Below are 15,236 nucleotides of genomic sequence, written 5' to 3'. Positions count from 1 at the left end.
CTATTACTATTACTTTTACCTGTCTATGTTGTAGCTGTATCTGTTTACTCTTGCACTTGGCTCTCTGTTATAACAGGTTTCCTTCATCTTCAATTCGGGTTGCTCAATTTGTTGTGTTCTTTGCTGCATTTTCGACTCTTGTGATAGATGAGTTTAGTTTTCTTTTTCTTCTGTATTTCTTCTTTTCTTATTTTTTTGTTTATGACTGCCATAAATATTGATTAATATATAGTTTTACATTCGTTGGAATGGGAAGGGGAAAAATGCACTGGGGCAGCTGTCTGTGGCTTCATCAAAACAACTTCATTGCTGCAATTGGCTCACTGTGTGTTTCTTGAATCTAATATCCTTCGTGTCGATGCCTTAGATGTGTTGACCTTTCGACATGGGGGATGTTCCAGTATTTACCCATTTACAGGTGTTTCTACATTTCACACGCTTAAGCCAACATACACTATTGAGGGTCTTCATTTCGGCCTATTTATTGCCTTTCTTAGGACTTCCTTTTTTTGTCTGCCGATCTTACACAATGAACATTGAACTCTTCATTACACCCCGCAATGATCACCAGCACAACGAAGGGACTTCGATGTGTATTAAGCCACTTTGCGAGTTACATTTTTGAGGTTTTCATTAATAGTTTTGCGTTGGGTTTCCTAATCTTCTTCTTGAAACCTTTTTGGGTCGAACAGCGTTTGCTGTTAAGCTTCTGGCATAACTCACACTCGACATTCGAGTGCATTTTAATGTTCTTCCTTTGTTTGCTCATTAAATTTCTGAGCTGTAGTTTATTATAAGGATAGTTTCATGTCTAGGGGGGAAGGGGAGTGTGCACTCGAGCATGCACAGCACTTCAAGAGTAATTTAAAATGGTGTGTGTGTTGATGAAGTCGAATATTAAATATAGTTTACGGTTCCGTCATAAAATAAAATAATTATAATTGCTTGAAATATATGGGTGGCTTAATTGAGAACTGTCGGGAAAATATTATAAATATGTTACTCAGCGAAAAATTCATCTTTTGTGTAGAAAATTTTACAACTGTTATGAAATGCGTTAACATTTATTTTTTTTTAAATCTTGTCCAAGCTTCAGCCAGCTTCACTATTTTATTCTATGGTTGCTTAATTGAGAGTGAGAAGAGTAAAGAAAATGTTATAAATAATCAACGGACGATTCATCTTTTATGCAACCAACTTGACAAGCACAGTGTTCAATATATTATAAATATAATTAATAATATATATAAATATAAAATGCTTTAGAATTATTTATAATTTAAGTACAACTTCTAATCTGCTTTCGCAACTTATTTCATTTTCTGATAGCTAAACTATCTGTGAGAATTATGTAGAAAGAATAGACAGCAAAAAATAAATTTATATACAATTCACTTGACAAGCATGAAACTCAAATGCTTTTAAATTATTTAGAAATCATGTCCAACTTTCAGTTAGCATGATTTCCCAAACTATTTCGTTCTTTAGTAGCTTAATTGATAGTGAAAAGTGTCGAGAAAATATTATAAATAGTCGCGAGCTTAAGTATTTGCAAGAGTTATTTTAAATATAATATAAATAAAATATAATATGTAAACAAATATAAAATGTGATAAAATTATATCGATATCTATTTTAAATTTAAGTCAGGTTAACTTGTATATAAAAATTTTCAAACTATTTAATTCTCTGGTAGCTAAATTGAGATTGAGAATTGTCAAGAAAGTATTACAAATACTTGATAAACATAATATTAAACATAATATAAATTTAATATATGATGGACATATATAAAACTAAAATGATTAAATTAAATTATTAGAAACCATGTCCAAATATTAATATACTAATATATATAACTAATATAATGTTAAATATGATACAAATATATAAAATAAGATATATGTATGTATATGTATATATATTTTGAGCATTCAGTCAACCGACTTCCATGTAAATTTCTTAAATCATTTTAGTAGTACCTTAATTGAGAGAACTGCCAAGAAAATGTATAAATAGTTAGCCCTAATTTTATGCTGTCAACTTGACAAGCATAATATTAAACATGACCAATTATAAAATAGGTTCACATTATTTTACAATCATGTTCAAGTTGCAGTCAACTTGTGAGTAATAATAAATTACTCAAGCTCGTGGACAATTGGCTTGCTCCACTGTTAATTAATGGCAGACTTGCTCGCAGCTGTCTGTTCATCGATTAGCGGCATGTTCGCGACTTGATCCTTGCCACAGAGCGCGGCCCGAGGACATTTCAGTTAAACATCATTTGAATTTCAACTGCTATTTGAACTGCTAATTTCAAGCAGCAAGCATATAATTAGTCTGACTCTCTCTCTCTCTCTCTCTCTGTCTCTCTTTCTCTGTACATTATCCTCCCTGGACACGCCCCCTCGCCTAGGCCATGATAAATGAATGTGAGCGGCATTTGCCTTGTTGGCAGCTGCAATCCGGCAGCAGAGACCAAAATTCCAGAGTGCAGCCCGCTGCAACTCAATTAAATTGGACGGCATTGGCAGCGGTGTCGTAAATATCCGCTGTTGCATAATTTTCCAACCCCCCAACCTCCACCCACCCACGCACACAGTGCTGGCAGAAGTCAGGCGTTTTATAAAATATATTAAGCTTGGCATAATAATTCACGCTGGGCACAGGAGCTCGCCTCGACTCTCTCTTGGCTCTTGGACCGTTGCGAAAACTAATTAAAATGGAATGGCCACTGCCAATTAATGTGACTATAAGGTGGCAACAATATGTGGGAAAGTCCTGTGTCCTGTATGGAGGCAGAGGAAGAGGCACACACACCCACACTCACGCTGACGTCAGAGACTATGTACATGAAATGCTCATAATAAATAGTGCGACAGTCTGCCGAATATGGCTCCACTATTTGGGCTCCACTCTTGGCGATGTGTTTCACCTGAGTCCTGACTGGCTAATTTACATGTCGCCCTAATTAAAGTCCGGCCGAAAAAAGAAGCTTTATGACTTTTGTGTCGGCCACAAAAGAGGCGTTTTGGATTTCAATAGCACCATTCGGCATATTCACATCCGTTGGGCATTGCTGCTGCACTTGCCCGACTCTAATTAATTGTCTCTCGACCAGCAACCAAAAACGACACCAGCAGACAGAGATACACAGAGATAGAGAGAGAGAGAGAGAGAGAAGGCGATGTGTAGTTGAAGATAGCCAGACAAAAACACAGACACACTGACCCTAATTACGTGTAACGAGTTCATAAATGCGAACCACACGCACCTGTGGCCCACACACACCTGAGAGAGAGAGAGAGAGAGAGATGGAGAGAAGGGTGCAGCGTGTTAGCCGGGCCATAAGGAAGCACTGTACATTATGCCACTTGCGGCAAGGATGCGTCAAAGTGACAGAAATTATATTTTGGCGCCTTTGTATGGCTCACAAAAAGTGCGTGTTGTTGTTGGCTAATTAAAATTAGAAAAGCCAAAAGAATGTCAACAAGGTGTGATCGACTAAAATGATGCCATGCAAATTATAATCTTATAAAATATACTCAACAATGAGATTTATATTTTATTTCCTGTCTCGTCATAGCCAACAGCATGAATTCATATTTTACAGGGCATAAACTTGCTTTGTCATTATGTGTACGTGTGTGTGTGTGTGTATACACATACACAGTGACAGTGACGTGTCGCCAGCTATTGTGATTTAACAGACGCTCCTGCTACCTCGGGTTGTTGTCCTTTTTGGGTTTGTCCAGTTCAGTTAATTAATCTTGCTGTTTGTCCTGTTTGTCACTTGCAGCTCTGGATTACTTTTAATGTTGTTACTGCCACTGTTGTTGTCAATGTTTTGCTGCTGCTTCTGCTGCTGTTGTTGTTTTTGTTGTTGTTGCTGCTGCCACTATCTCCTGCCTCTTGTTGTTTAATAACAGCTGACGTCATACTGCTTCGCACCCAACACTGACCTCATTTCGAGTCTGTCGAATTAAGCATACAGCAACAGAGGTTTTCGCCTAAAGAACTTTGTGAACTTGCATGGCATTTAATAAGGTTGGGTTATCATCTAAATTATAGTCTAAATAATCATCCACTTAGTGTCTGATTTTCGGTAGTGAAATTTCGTTTGCATTTTGTTTACACAGAAATTCTAATAAGTTTCACTAATCAGCATTTAAGTTGAGTTGCCATTCATTAATTTAGTATAATCATTCATATTTTTACAATATAACATAAGCGCAAATCATATTATTAAATAGTTTGATAATTAATCTGAAAGCATCTTTTGCTTTTTTATATTATGTAGGGGCATTTCTTCGAATATTTTTGTGAAATAAATGTTACAATATTTAAAATTTTCAGCTAAGCTTATTATTGTACAATATTATAACAATAATTTGTAGTTATTTTTCAAGGAAACAAGTGAGAAAGCTATAGTGTGCTTGACTTTGAGATACCCTCTACTCATTTTCACTTAGACCATATTTGAAAAATATGCCATAAATATACCACAAAATGCTAAAATATACTAAAATCTATTTGTGGCTTATTGACATTATACTACATTGAAAATATACCATACAGTAGAAAATTTATCAGTTTTTCAGCTAAAATAAAAAAGACCCGATAGCATTAGACGTTTTTAACCAAACAAAAGTAAATAGTTCTTTAATAACCTTTAAAACTTTGATCTGATTGCAATGATCTGGAATCATAAATACTGTTATGTTCCAAAAATCGTGGTTCTAGCTTCAATTTATGCTTGTTATTTGATTTTTATAGGGAAGCGAAAAATAGGTACAGAATACAAATAAAAATTAAAAGTTTTACAATGTATAAAATAAAATTATGAATTCATTTTACAGCAATTTAATCTTTAAAAAAGTATTCAACAATTTTATTGTTACATTGAAAACCCATTCTCTAATCAAAACATAGAAACTTAAATAAATATCGAATATAGATTCTTCCGAATTCATTTGGCATCTATTTGAATATTTGGATAATTTACAATTAGATTGCTGTAAAAGATCTTAGTTTTAAATCTATAGATTTGTTAAAATTACCGGATAGTGTGAAAACGTTGTCATTCAAGCCAAGTAAATGTTGTTGTTCTCTGTTGCTGATGGCTTAACCGTGGCCCAGCAAGTGTTCTTGCCACTGTTGCTGCACATGCTTTTACACATCAAAGTCACAAATACAAAAAACTGAGAAAAAACTAGCGGCAAAAAATGAAAATGGCCAACGTTTCCATTTCATTGCAGCTGTTGGCAATGTTCTCGTTGTTCTTGTTCATGCTTCTGTTGTTGTTGTTATTTTTGTTGTTGTTGCTTTCAACAACAATCACCAAATCTGCCAGCGGAGCGCTTCACCACCTCCGCGCTATCGCAGCTATTGGCAGTGAGTGTGTGTGTGTGTGTGTGTGTGTGAGTGTGTGTGTGTGTGTTGCAGGTGGCAAAGCATAAAACTTCATCATTGTCGCCTTGGCTCACGTGCTCATGTGATGATGTTGCTACTGCTGACTATGATGACTACGCTGATCATCATGATGATGATGGTGATGAGGATGATGGCTATGATACCACAAAAACAGCAGCAGCAGCAGTAGCAACAAAAGCAATATATCATGAGTCCAGCTTTTAGCAAGCTTTTCATAATCAGTGATGCATTGCCAACAGCTCGCAGCTGACAATGTCGACACAACAACGACGACGATGCAGGAAAAGCGCGAAAAATGACTGCAATGTTGCCAGCATGACGTTGCTGTAGTTGTTGCTATTGTTGCTGCTGCTGCTGTTGACATAAATCCATATTTTGTACAGCAAATTTCACAATTGGCCACAACAACAGCATGAACACAAGACAAGGGACAGGCAGATAGCAGGCAGATCAGGTGGAAAGTGAGGAAATTGCTAAAAATTTCCAATTAACGTTTAAGTTCAAGAAGTGCATTGCAATGACAGGCAGCAAAACAATCCACAGCACAAATAGACAACAACAACAACAGCAGCAGCAGCAAAACACAGAGCAAGAGCTCCTAGTGTCATTGCACAAAAGTCGCATAAATCCCATTTGATGCAACAGCGCGTCACGTGAAAGATGACAAAATATTTTGCAGCCGTTTGTGCAACCAACTGTGTATGTGTGGGTGTACATGTGTGTCTGTGTGTGTGTGTGTGGATAGTAGAGTGTATGTGCTTGGTTGGTCCATCATTCTTCATTTACTGACCCGACACCAATAACGTTGTCAGCAGCTGGCGCTGGCATCAGCATCAGCAGCATCATCATCAGGTTCATCATCGTTATTATCATCGTTGTCCCCACATCATCATTATCCTACTCATCGATGAATGCTTTTGCCATCGTTGTTGCTGGTGCTCCTTTTGTTGCTCTCGCCGTGGCCAGGGTGCTGGTGATGAGCGTGCAAAGATAACCATGACGCATTAACTTGCCTTAACATGGGGCCAGGCCAACGCATGTGGATGGCAAACAAAACGCGACAGGCGGGCAAAAACAAACAGACAAACAAAACGACGGCAAAAGACACAACGCGACAGTCAGATAGATGAACAGTTAGACAGCGCAACAGACAGAGAGATGAACAGACAGACTAAGAGAGGGAAAGATAGAGTAGAGAGAGATATGAAAGCATGAGCAATGGATAAGTCAACAGTTCAGCGATGTTTTTGGGGTCAGGACATTGCACCGCATGAGCACTTTAAAAGGCTTTTGAATCACAATTGAAGTGTTGCACAACTTGCAGTTGTGGGGAACGCCAAGTCGTGTTGGATAGTTCTCTGATGACACTTTAAGCTAATCGATGACGACTTATGAGCAATCGATTGTAGTTTGAAAAGTTAAGTGGGTTAAGTTGCAGCTTGGACCTCAAGACTCTTGATTGTTGTGGAGAATAATTGAATACTAGAATACTTAAAGAATGTAGATATTTAGACTCCATTTAGGATCATCATAGATAGAAAAACTTAAATAATTATAGATGGAATAATTGATAAATTAGTGATCTATTGGAATTACATATGACATTGATGAAATTATTTAAGTTTATTGATTTTTCTCTACTTTAAAATAAAATAATTGTATAAGTTAGAATATCTAGTAAACTACATAAAAAAATCAATTAGTATTACATATTGAAACATGATGGTTTCCTTTAAAATAAAATACTTGCAAAAATAATAATATCTAATAAAATAAATTTATGATTTATTTATGTATTGAAGAATGCAAATTAAATAATAATAATAAGTTAATGTAGTATTGTTTCCTTTATAAGCTGTAGAAATACTTGAACTCGTATTTTAAGCAATTGGTACAACTTCAACTTGACTGTGCAAAACAGTTCAAAACAAGTGATAGGTTAAACTTATAGTAAGTTCTAAAAGTATTGTATAACTAAAATGAAATGAATCTTTTAATTAAAGTGCCTTTTACAATTGATGACACTTTAATTATTTCATATGAATTCGTAAACCTTTTTGACTTTAACCCGAAAGTCTTTAAAAAACAAAGTATTGCCTACATTAGAGCGCAACTCATTACTTAATTACTGCTATCTGCGAGTAAGCGTCTAACAAAACCTCAAAAAAGAGATCCGAGCAAAACCAAAACCACAAACAACAAAAAAAAAGAAAACGTAAAAATAAATGAGGTAGCCATAGACTGAGGTTACAATAAGCCGCACACACCTGTGGCCAGACTAATCTATCATGTGCCATAAAGCGGCATCCAACGGCGTCGTTGGCCATTTTGAAGCCACAGTCAGCAGCGGAAAGGCGGTAGAGATGACGGTGGCACAGTGCCTGTAGCATGAAGGATACATTTATACATATAACACGAGAGGTGGCCACAGTTTTTTGTTACTTTGCTCGGCTGCCTGATAAGCCGCATTGTGTCCGGTGAGCTGCGCACGCGGCTTTTGTGGCTGTGACGATGCCACAGTATGTGCGAGCAGTGTGTGTGTGTGTGTGTGAGAAATGTTTATGACTCCACGGGGAGCTCGAGAGTCCAGTGAGCACAGATGCTGTGAAAGAATATGAAACTGCTGCTATAAGATGGGAATGGGCAACTGAGACTAAGCCTCAAACGAACTGCTGAAAGCCTTTTGGGCGTGCACACTGTAAGCGTTTGGAAGCGTAGCGTGTGAGTGAGCTGGCGAGTGTTAAAATCCCCGCAAATGGAATTCAGGTGGCGTCTACTTTATTTACGTCACATTGCAAAGATAACATGTTGCACAATGTTAAGCGTATGTTAGACGTCATCACAAATGTTAAAAGTGAAGAGCTTTAAAAGTCTGATTCTTCATCAGCTTTAAACAGGGACTAAAATCAGAATCATTAGCATAAAATTATTATAAACTTATTGTAATTTGTATAACTTTTAGTTTTAGAAAAAATTACCAAATTATATATACAGAAGTTTTATTCAATCTCTGAATAAAAATCTATTATTAATTTGATTCAAATTATCATTTTACTGAAATAATAAATTGAAATACATCATAAAACAATGATTATGGGTTTGTACAAAAGAAGAAACGAACAAGTAAGAAAGTTACAGTCGAGTGTGCTCGACTGTGAGATACCCGCTACCCATTTTTAATAAAGGCAAAATATTGCGGTATCATTTTCAAAATATACCGAAAATACTAAAAAAAATACTAAAAATATACCAAATGGTATATTTGGTATATCGATATAGTACACCATTCAAAATATACCATAAACGGCACAATGTGCCAGATTGTCGGCCAAAGCAACTCAGACCCCTAGTAAGTAGGCGTTTTTCCCATACAAAAGTATTTCCTAAATAACTTCGACAATTTTTATCTGATCGCAACCAAATTTTCAGGAATCATAACTACTATAGTAATTATTGTATATACCAAAATTCGTAGCTCTAGCTTTAAAATTACACTTGTTATTCGATTTTTTTGATTTGCGGGGGCGGAAGTGGGCGTGGCAAAAATTTGAAACAAACTTGATCTGCGTGCAAACATAACAAATGCTGTCGAAAAAAAATTATAGCTCTATCTCTTATAGTCTCTGAGATCCAGTGTTTCATACGGACAGACGGACAGACGGACAGACACACAGACACACAGACACACAGACGGACAGACGGACATGGCTAGATCGTCTCGGCTATTGATGCTGATCAAGAATATATATACTTTATAGGGTCGGAGATGCCTCCTTCTACCTGTTACATACATTTCCTGCCGGCACAAAGTTATAATACCCTTCTACCCTATGGGTAGCGGGTATAAAAAGCTGCTTACTACCAGCAGCGAAAAGTATGCAATATTATTTAATTTCAATATTCCGATGCATCCTTAAAAGTATGCCATAGTTTTATTCGTTAATCGACAAGCAGCTTAACATAATAACATGTTAAAGTATGCAATAATTTTTAATGTGACAGACATTCGAAATTGAACTGATGTAAATATGTAAATATGATACATATGACTCATATGATATATATCTGATTCAGATGTGTTTAATAGAGCCTTGGATTCCTCTGACCCACTGCTTTCAACTATAAATCTAAAAGGACGCTAAAAAGCCTACTAAGAGATGTTGTAGCTCCTGATATTGAGCTTCCAATAATGATAATCAGATAGAATGCGGAGATAATGAATTCAAAATTTTCGGGCAGAGTTCCTTGTAGAAAGAACTTTATGAAGAATAAATTATTAACTGGGCATCAAGGTAGGGAGTTACAAAATAATTAATTAATTTTGCAGAGATCCAAATCAAATGCGAACTTGCTAAATATATATTTATTAAATAAATTTAACCCAATTTTATTAAATAGAATATTATAATTATTTATTAGTTTTGCAAAAAGAATCAAAAAACAAATAGAAATTTCCGAAACGAATTGAAGAAGACGCAAAAAAGGATGCGCATAAAAACTCGGTAAATTACAACGTTGTTAAAATTTGAGGAAGCAAAAAAAATGTTCTCGTAAAATATTCTAATAAATAATCGTTTAGCAAAACGATTCGTCGAGTTGCTGTTCGCCTTCTGCTGTTTAACAAATCTTTGATCTCTGTCACGCTGCAGTTCATACGAGTGTTTGTCCTTTAGAAGCGTTTGCGATTGCCAAGCTCCTTTCTCCTTGAGCAGTGTATCCAGCTTCCTCTGCATTGTCTGCTTGAAGGTCACCAGTTCCACCAGCGGAATCAAAGCGGAAAATAAGGCGCAAATTAAAGATTTTGTAAGCCAATATTCATCTTCTGCAGAAGCTAAATGTTGGCTTACAATATCTTTAATTTTCGCCTCATTTTCTGTTTCAAGTTCGCCCTTGCTTATTCAGCTCACCAACTTCTTTGTGGTGTTCCTCCTTCAGGTTTTCCAATTGTGCTTGAAACTCTTCCAATTTTTGCTTGCCAAGTTCTTATCTTTTCTGCGCCAATTTCAGCTTACTTTCGGCATATTTTTGTTTGTTTTTTCTGTGACTTTTCACAATATTTTCATGTTTATCCAAATCATTTCTATCCACTTTACGTCATTTTTGGCAGCAATTAGTAATAGATCGCCTGGAATATCGCCAAGATTTGTATAGTTATTTGTTGCTAAACTCGTTATGAAAGCTAAAAAGTTTTAAACAATCATTTTACGAGCTAGTAATAATGTCACTCTAAGCAACCCATATTTTACTTTCTTTAGCTCTTTCTGTCTTTCAAAAGTGTCATCGGTGCTATTAAAAATTATGTGCGAATTGACTACAACATAACTTGGAAGTGAAGAAAAAAAAATTATTTTGATTTTGTGCTTTTTTGGGTTAACGCACTTTCAAAACATCCCGCATCGTCACCGTTGACTTTGATATCGTCCTCATCTTTTATCCGACAGACAGACGGACATGGCTATATCGCCTCGGCACTGATCAAGAATATATGTATACTCTTTATAGCGTCATCTACACTATGTAGTTGATGGTGATGATGCATCAATCTATGCATACTATTTACTTTTAATTCGCTGCTTACCGTTGCTAATTTTTTAGGAACACGTTATTTTGGTTAAAATTTTAAATGTTATGCGTAATTTGTTAGTATAAAATAAATAAAAGTAAAAGCGCGTTTAAAGTGCAAAGGTAACATAAATATAATTGTAAAAAATATTAATGTTAAAATTATTCTAGCGATGTTACCGGCACAAAATATTGTTTTCGAATGAATGTGGAAAGTTTGCTTCAGCTTACTGAAAGGAGTCTCATGTTTGACACTAAATTCAAAGGTAAAATGATTGCAAGTTGAAGCTGAAATTTGTGATAGAGTAAACTGAAATTAGACTCAAGTCACTCTGATACTCTTTCATCTCTTACTCGATGCATATTTCTCTCATGTTCGATAATGTAACGGCGCCTGTAGCGGATATGATTTAAATGCGTCCTAAAAGTATCCAATTTATATTAGTAGCTAAAGTTCTTCGAATAAAGATCGTAAAAGTATGCCATTATTTTTTCTTAGTTAAAGTTCTGTAACAGAACGGTAGTGTAAATATATAAATATGATACATATGAGTATGAAGTTTGGTCTGAATGAGTTCTCCCTAAAATGTGTTTTTATGGTACTTTATTGCTGTCCAGGTTCAACTACTTAATAAATAAAAAAAAAATTGTAAATTAATCTCTAGTCAACTACATACACCACACAAAAACATTTAAAAAGTCACAACATTCCAGTGCAATAGATGAAAGACCTTTGGGTCAATATTTTGCTGGAACTGTCAACACGATTTACTTTTCGACTTGAATTTTGGCCCCAAGATTGCACACAAAATCGGCCATAGCCAAGTCGGCCAATTGTGCATTGAGTCATGCACGATGACAACAACAAATATTTGGCTGTCAATAAATGCAAAATTGATAAGAAAACGAAGAAAAATGTGAACAGCCAAGGGGATGAAAGGGGAAAAACCAATTGGGAAATTGATGTTTGTAAAATATTGTCATAAATATGATAAATCCACAATGAAATTGATTGGCTAAAGGCAAGATTAGAAGACGAGAAAATTCATGACGTCTTATTTTATGGCAAATTTTTTATCAGACAAAAGTAAACAGAAAATAATAATCGAAGGTAAAAGAACAAAGCCACCAAATACTCTATTTATATGTATGTAAATGGTATGTTGATGCAAAATTTGAAGAGTTTTGCACTTTACAATAGAATTTTTTGCATTTTTTGGTTGCACACTAGACGATAAACCAATTGTTGTACTAAACTCAAACATTTCCAGCTGTTGTTGCTGCTGCTGCTGCTGCTGCAGCTACTTGTGTTGCGGTAGTAGCTGAGGCTGTGACACCTGTGCGGCTGGCCAACTCCGACAGATTGGTTGACTTGGTGCCATTCGGATAGCAGACATATGGCGTCAATGTGCGTGATCCGGCGGATGGCAGCGAGTCCCGTGAACGCTGCTGCTGCTGTTGTTGCTGTTGCTGCTGCCTCTGCTGTTGCAGCTGATGCAATGGCACTCCGCTGGCAATGCGATGATGTTCACCGAAGAACGGATGCTTCAGGGCCTCCTCGGCTGTGATGCGTTTCTGTGGATTCACCTCGAGTAGACGACTCAACAGATCGTAGGCATGATGCGGAAACATATCCAGTTCGTTGTATGTCTCAAGCGCATGACAACTGTGCTTGCAAATGCAATTGAAAGTCGACTGTTCGCAAAGGCGACACAATTCGGTGCTGCCATCGGAGCGACGATGGCGTCGCTGCATTTCCGGTGAGAGGAAATGATTGGCATAGCGGAAGCGCATGCAAACGCGTCGCAAATCGAGGGCCGTCACCTTTTGGGTGATCAACACCAAGCGATCGAGCATAAAAGCGGTTTTGCGCACCTGCAAATCCCCGAAGAGATTCATAATCTCCGAGAGGGCGGCACAATCGTTGGGCGCCTTGAAAAATGGATGCAACGAGGACAGCATTGAGAGCATTATCACACCGGCGGCCCAAACATCAACGGCCGTCGTCTGGTATGGATAACGCAGCAGCACCTCAGGCGGTCGATAGCCTGGTGTGCCTGCCCTGGATGCATGCATCTCCTTTCTGCTGCTATTCGTCGATACCACATAGTTATTGGGATCCACATTACTGTTCATATACCGCAGTCGATTGATCAGCCGCTGCGTGTCCGCCTTCTGGGCAGCCAGCTCCCTTTTGGTGGGCTCCGTCAGCAGCAATGTGGACGCCGTCGACGTCATCGACGACTCACCGAAAGCCGCTGTGCCACCGCCTGCGGCACGTATGCGACGCTCTGCATCTGCCTCGTCCTGCAGACTGTTGCCCTCGCGTTGCATCAACTGCTGTTGCGCCGCATCCATGTCACGCATCAGCGCAGCAGCGCCACTCAAATCGGAGGCTTGTATCAGGCTGCCATCGTCGGCCAGTCGTTGAGCTAAACCAAAATCACAGAGGAGAAATTTACCAGTGCGACGATTATACAAAATATTGCTCGGCTTCACATCCCGATGAATGACTTTGAATTTGTGGACATGCTGTAGAGCAACCAGAAGATTGCGCAAATAATCCTTGATCTCGAGCAAGCTTAAATTGCGATAGATGTCGTGAAAGCGATCGTGACTCATAAACGGCATCACAAAGGCGACATTATCGTTGTAGCGTATGCAGCAATTGATGCCAATCACATTGTGATCGCCGCCCATGCGAAACATGCATTCCAATTCCCGCAGTATGCGCTCCGGATGATTGGTCGGATTGTGATGCTTGATGGCAAATCGACGACGTTGCGCCTCAGGCAGTTGACGCTCGCGTTGCAAGGTGCCCAGCAGCACGGTGCTAAAGGTGCCGCTGCCAATGCGACAATGCACATCAAAGATTTTGCTAATTTCCGGTATCGATGTCTGCAACTCTTGCAACGCCTCCGTGTTTTTGTCGTGCCCCTGCAACGCGGTCAGCTCCTTGAATTTGATCGTATTGCGTCGCGCCAGACGATTGAGTTTATCGGCTAAATCGTGATTGACACGCTGCACTTGACTCAGCAGCGGCACAATGGGCTGAGCTTGTGGTTGCTGCTGTTGTGCCTGTTGCTGCCCAGTTTGTGGCACACAATAACGATTAAAGCCAGCTACATTTGTGCTTCTGCCGCCCTCGTTGCGTTCACGCTCTCGATGTGCTCCTGGGTCCTTGAGCGTCACCTGACGCAGTCCAAAATGTTGGCTTGATTTGTTCAGACTCCGGTTATTCGTGTGACTTGTGGTGGCTCCCACAGCTGTTTCCATTCCCACTCCCACTCCAGTTGTTGCAGTTGCCACATTTGAGATCGAACCGTGCTTTAACTTGCTCTCCATTGCCACAAGCTTGGCTTGCAGTGGATTCGATAGCGATTTTGTTGACTGATTGTTATTAAAGAGATACGATGCATGTGTATGACTATGATGCTGTTGCTGTTGTTTTTGTTGGTGATGTGAATGCTGCAACTTCTTGTCCATCTTATCAAAGAAGAATTTTGTTAACATTTGCTCGTTCCATCTACAGCGTCTTGCGTCTTTTTCCCACCCCTGAGCTGAGGAGGGATTCAATTGTACTAATTTTTTGACGAGAACGGCAATAAATCGATTTTTTGTTTTTTTTTTTTTTTTTGTGGATGGGTTTAGATAAGCAACTTGGCGCTTACCACCAAAAAAAACAAAAACACGTTAATTTCGTACTGAATTTGTGTGTTCAATTTTGTGCTAGAAAATGTAGTTTTTTTTTAAATGGTCAAGGAATTGATTCAGAAAACAAATACTACACTTTAATGTTTTTGACAAGAAATACAGAGAAATACATATGAAATTTATCTAAAATCTATCGCAAAGACAAAGGTTATGCTAAATTTTTTAATCATATTTACATTTAACAATAATTTTCAGAGTTTAAAAGTCAAAAAATTACAGCTTAAATTACAACTTTCATTCTCAGTCGATCAATGCTTAAAAGTTTTGAATGTTCATTACAGGAGACTGAACTTTTATCATTTTCGATAAAAACAAAAAACGTGCTAAGATCAAGAAAAACTTCTTGGATCTAACAAAAATGATGTCAAAATTGAAACTAAAAGATAAATTCTTAAATCAAAAAACCTACAATTAAAAATTATATTGTTTTTTCTAAAACAAAAAATATGATAATTAAACATAGAAACTTAAATCTCAAGTTAAGCTCTATCGTTGCTTAACAATATGTATAAATATTGATTTTA

The 15,236-nt window shown here is 37.5% G+C and overlaps 1 protein-coding gene and 1 long non-coding RNA gene across 2 annotated transcripts; both read right to left on the bottom strand.

Annotated features, from left to right (window-relative positions):
• Nucleotides 1–9,892: 9,892 nt before the first annotated feature.
• LOC117564336 (uncharacterized) lies at nt 9,893–11,210 on the bottom strand. Its single transcript, XR_007954644.1, has 3 exons — nt 11,015–11,210; nt 10,816–10,949; nt 9,893–10,561 (listed from the first exon to the last, which is right to left on the bottom strand). It is a non-coding gene; the product is annotated as an uncharacterized LOC117564336 (long non-coding RNA).
• An 853-nt stretch (nt 11,211–12,063) lies between these two features.
• LOC117565201 (cell division cycle 7-related protein kinase) lies at nt 12,064–14,768 on the bottom strand. Its single transcript, XM_034244205.2, has one exon. It carries the CDS (start codon nt 14,509–14,511, stop codon nt 12,256–12,258), a length of 2,256 nt encoding a protein of 751 aa, XP_034100096.1. The 5' UTR covers nt 14,512–14,768; the 3' UTR covers nt 12,064–12,255.
• Nucleotides 14,769–15,236: the final 468 nt, after the last annotated feature.

The sequence above is a fragment of the Drosophila albomicans genome, chromosome 2L, assembly GCF_009650485.2.
Source record: "Drosophila albomicans strain 15112-1751.03 chromosome 2L, ASM965048v2, whole genome shotgun sequence".
Lineage (NCBI taxonomy): Eukaryota > Metazoa > Arthropoda > Insecta > Diptera > Drosophilidae > Drosophila > Drosophila albomicans.
Note: the sequence above shows the minus strand (reverse complement) of the source record. Positions and strands in the feature narration are given on the sequence as shown.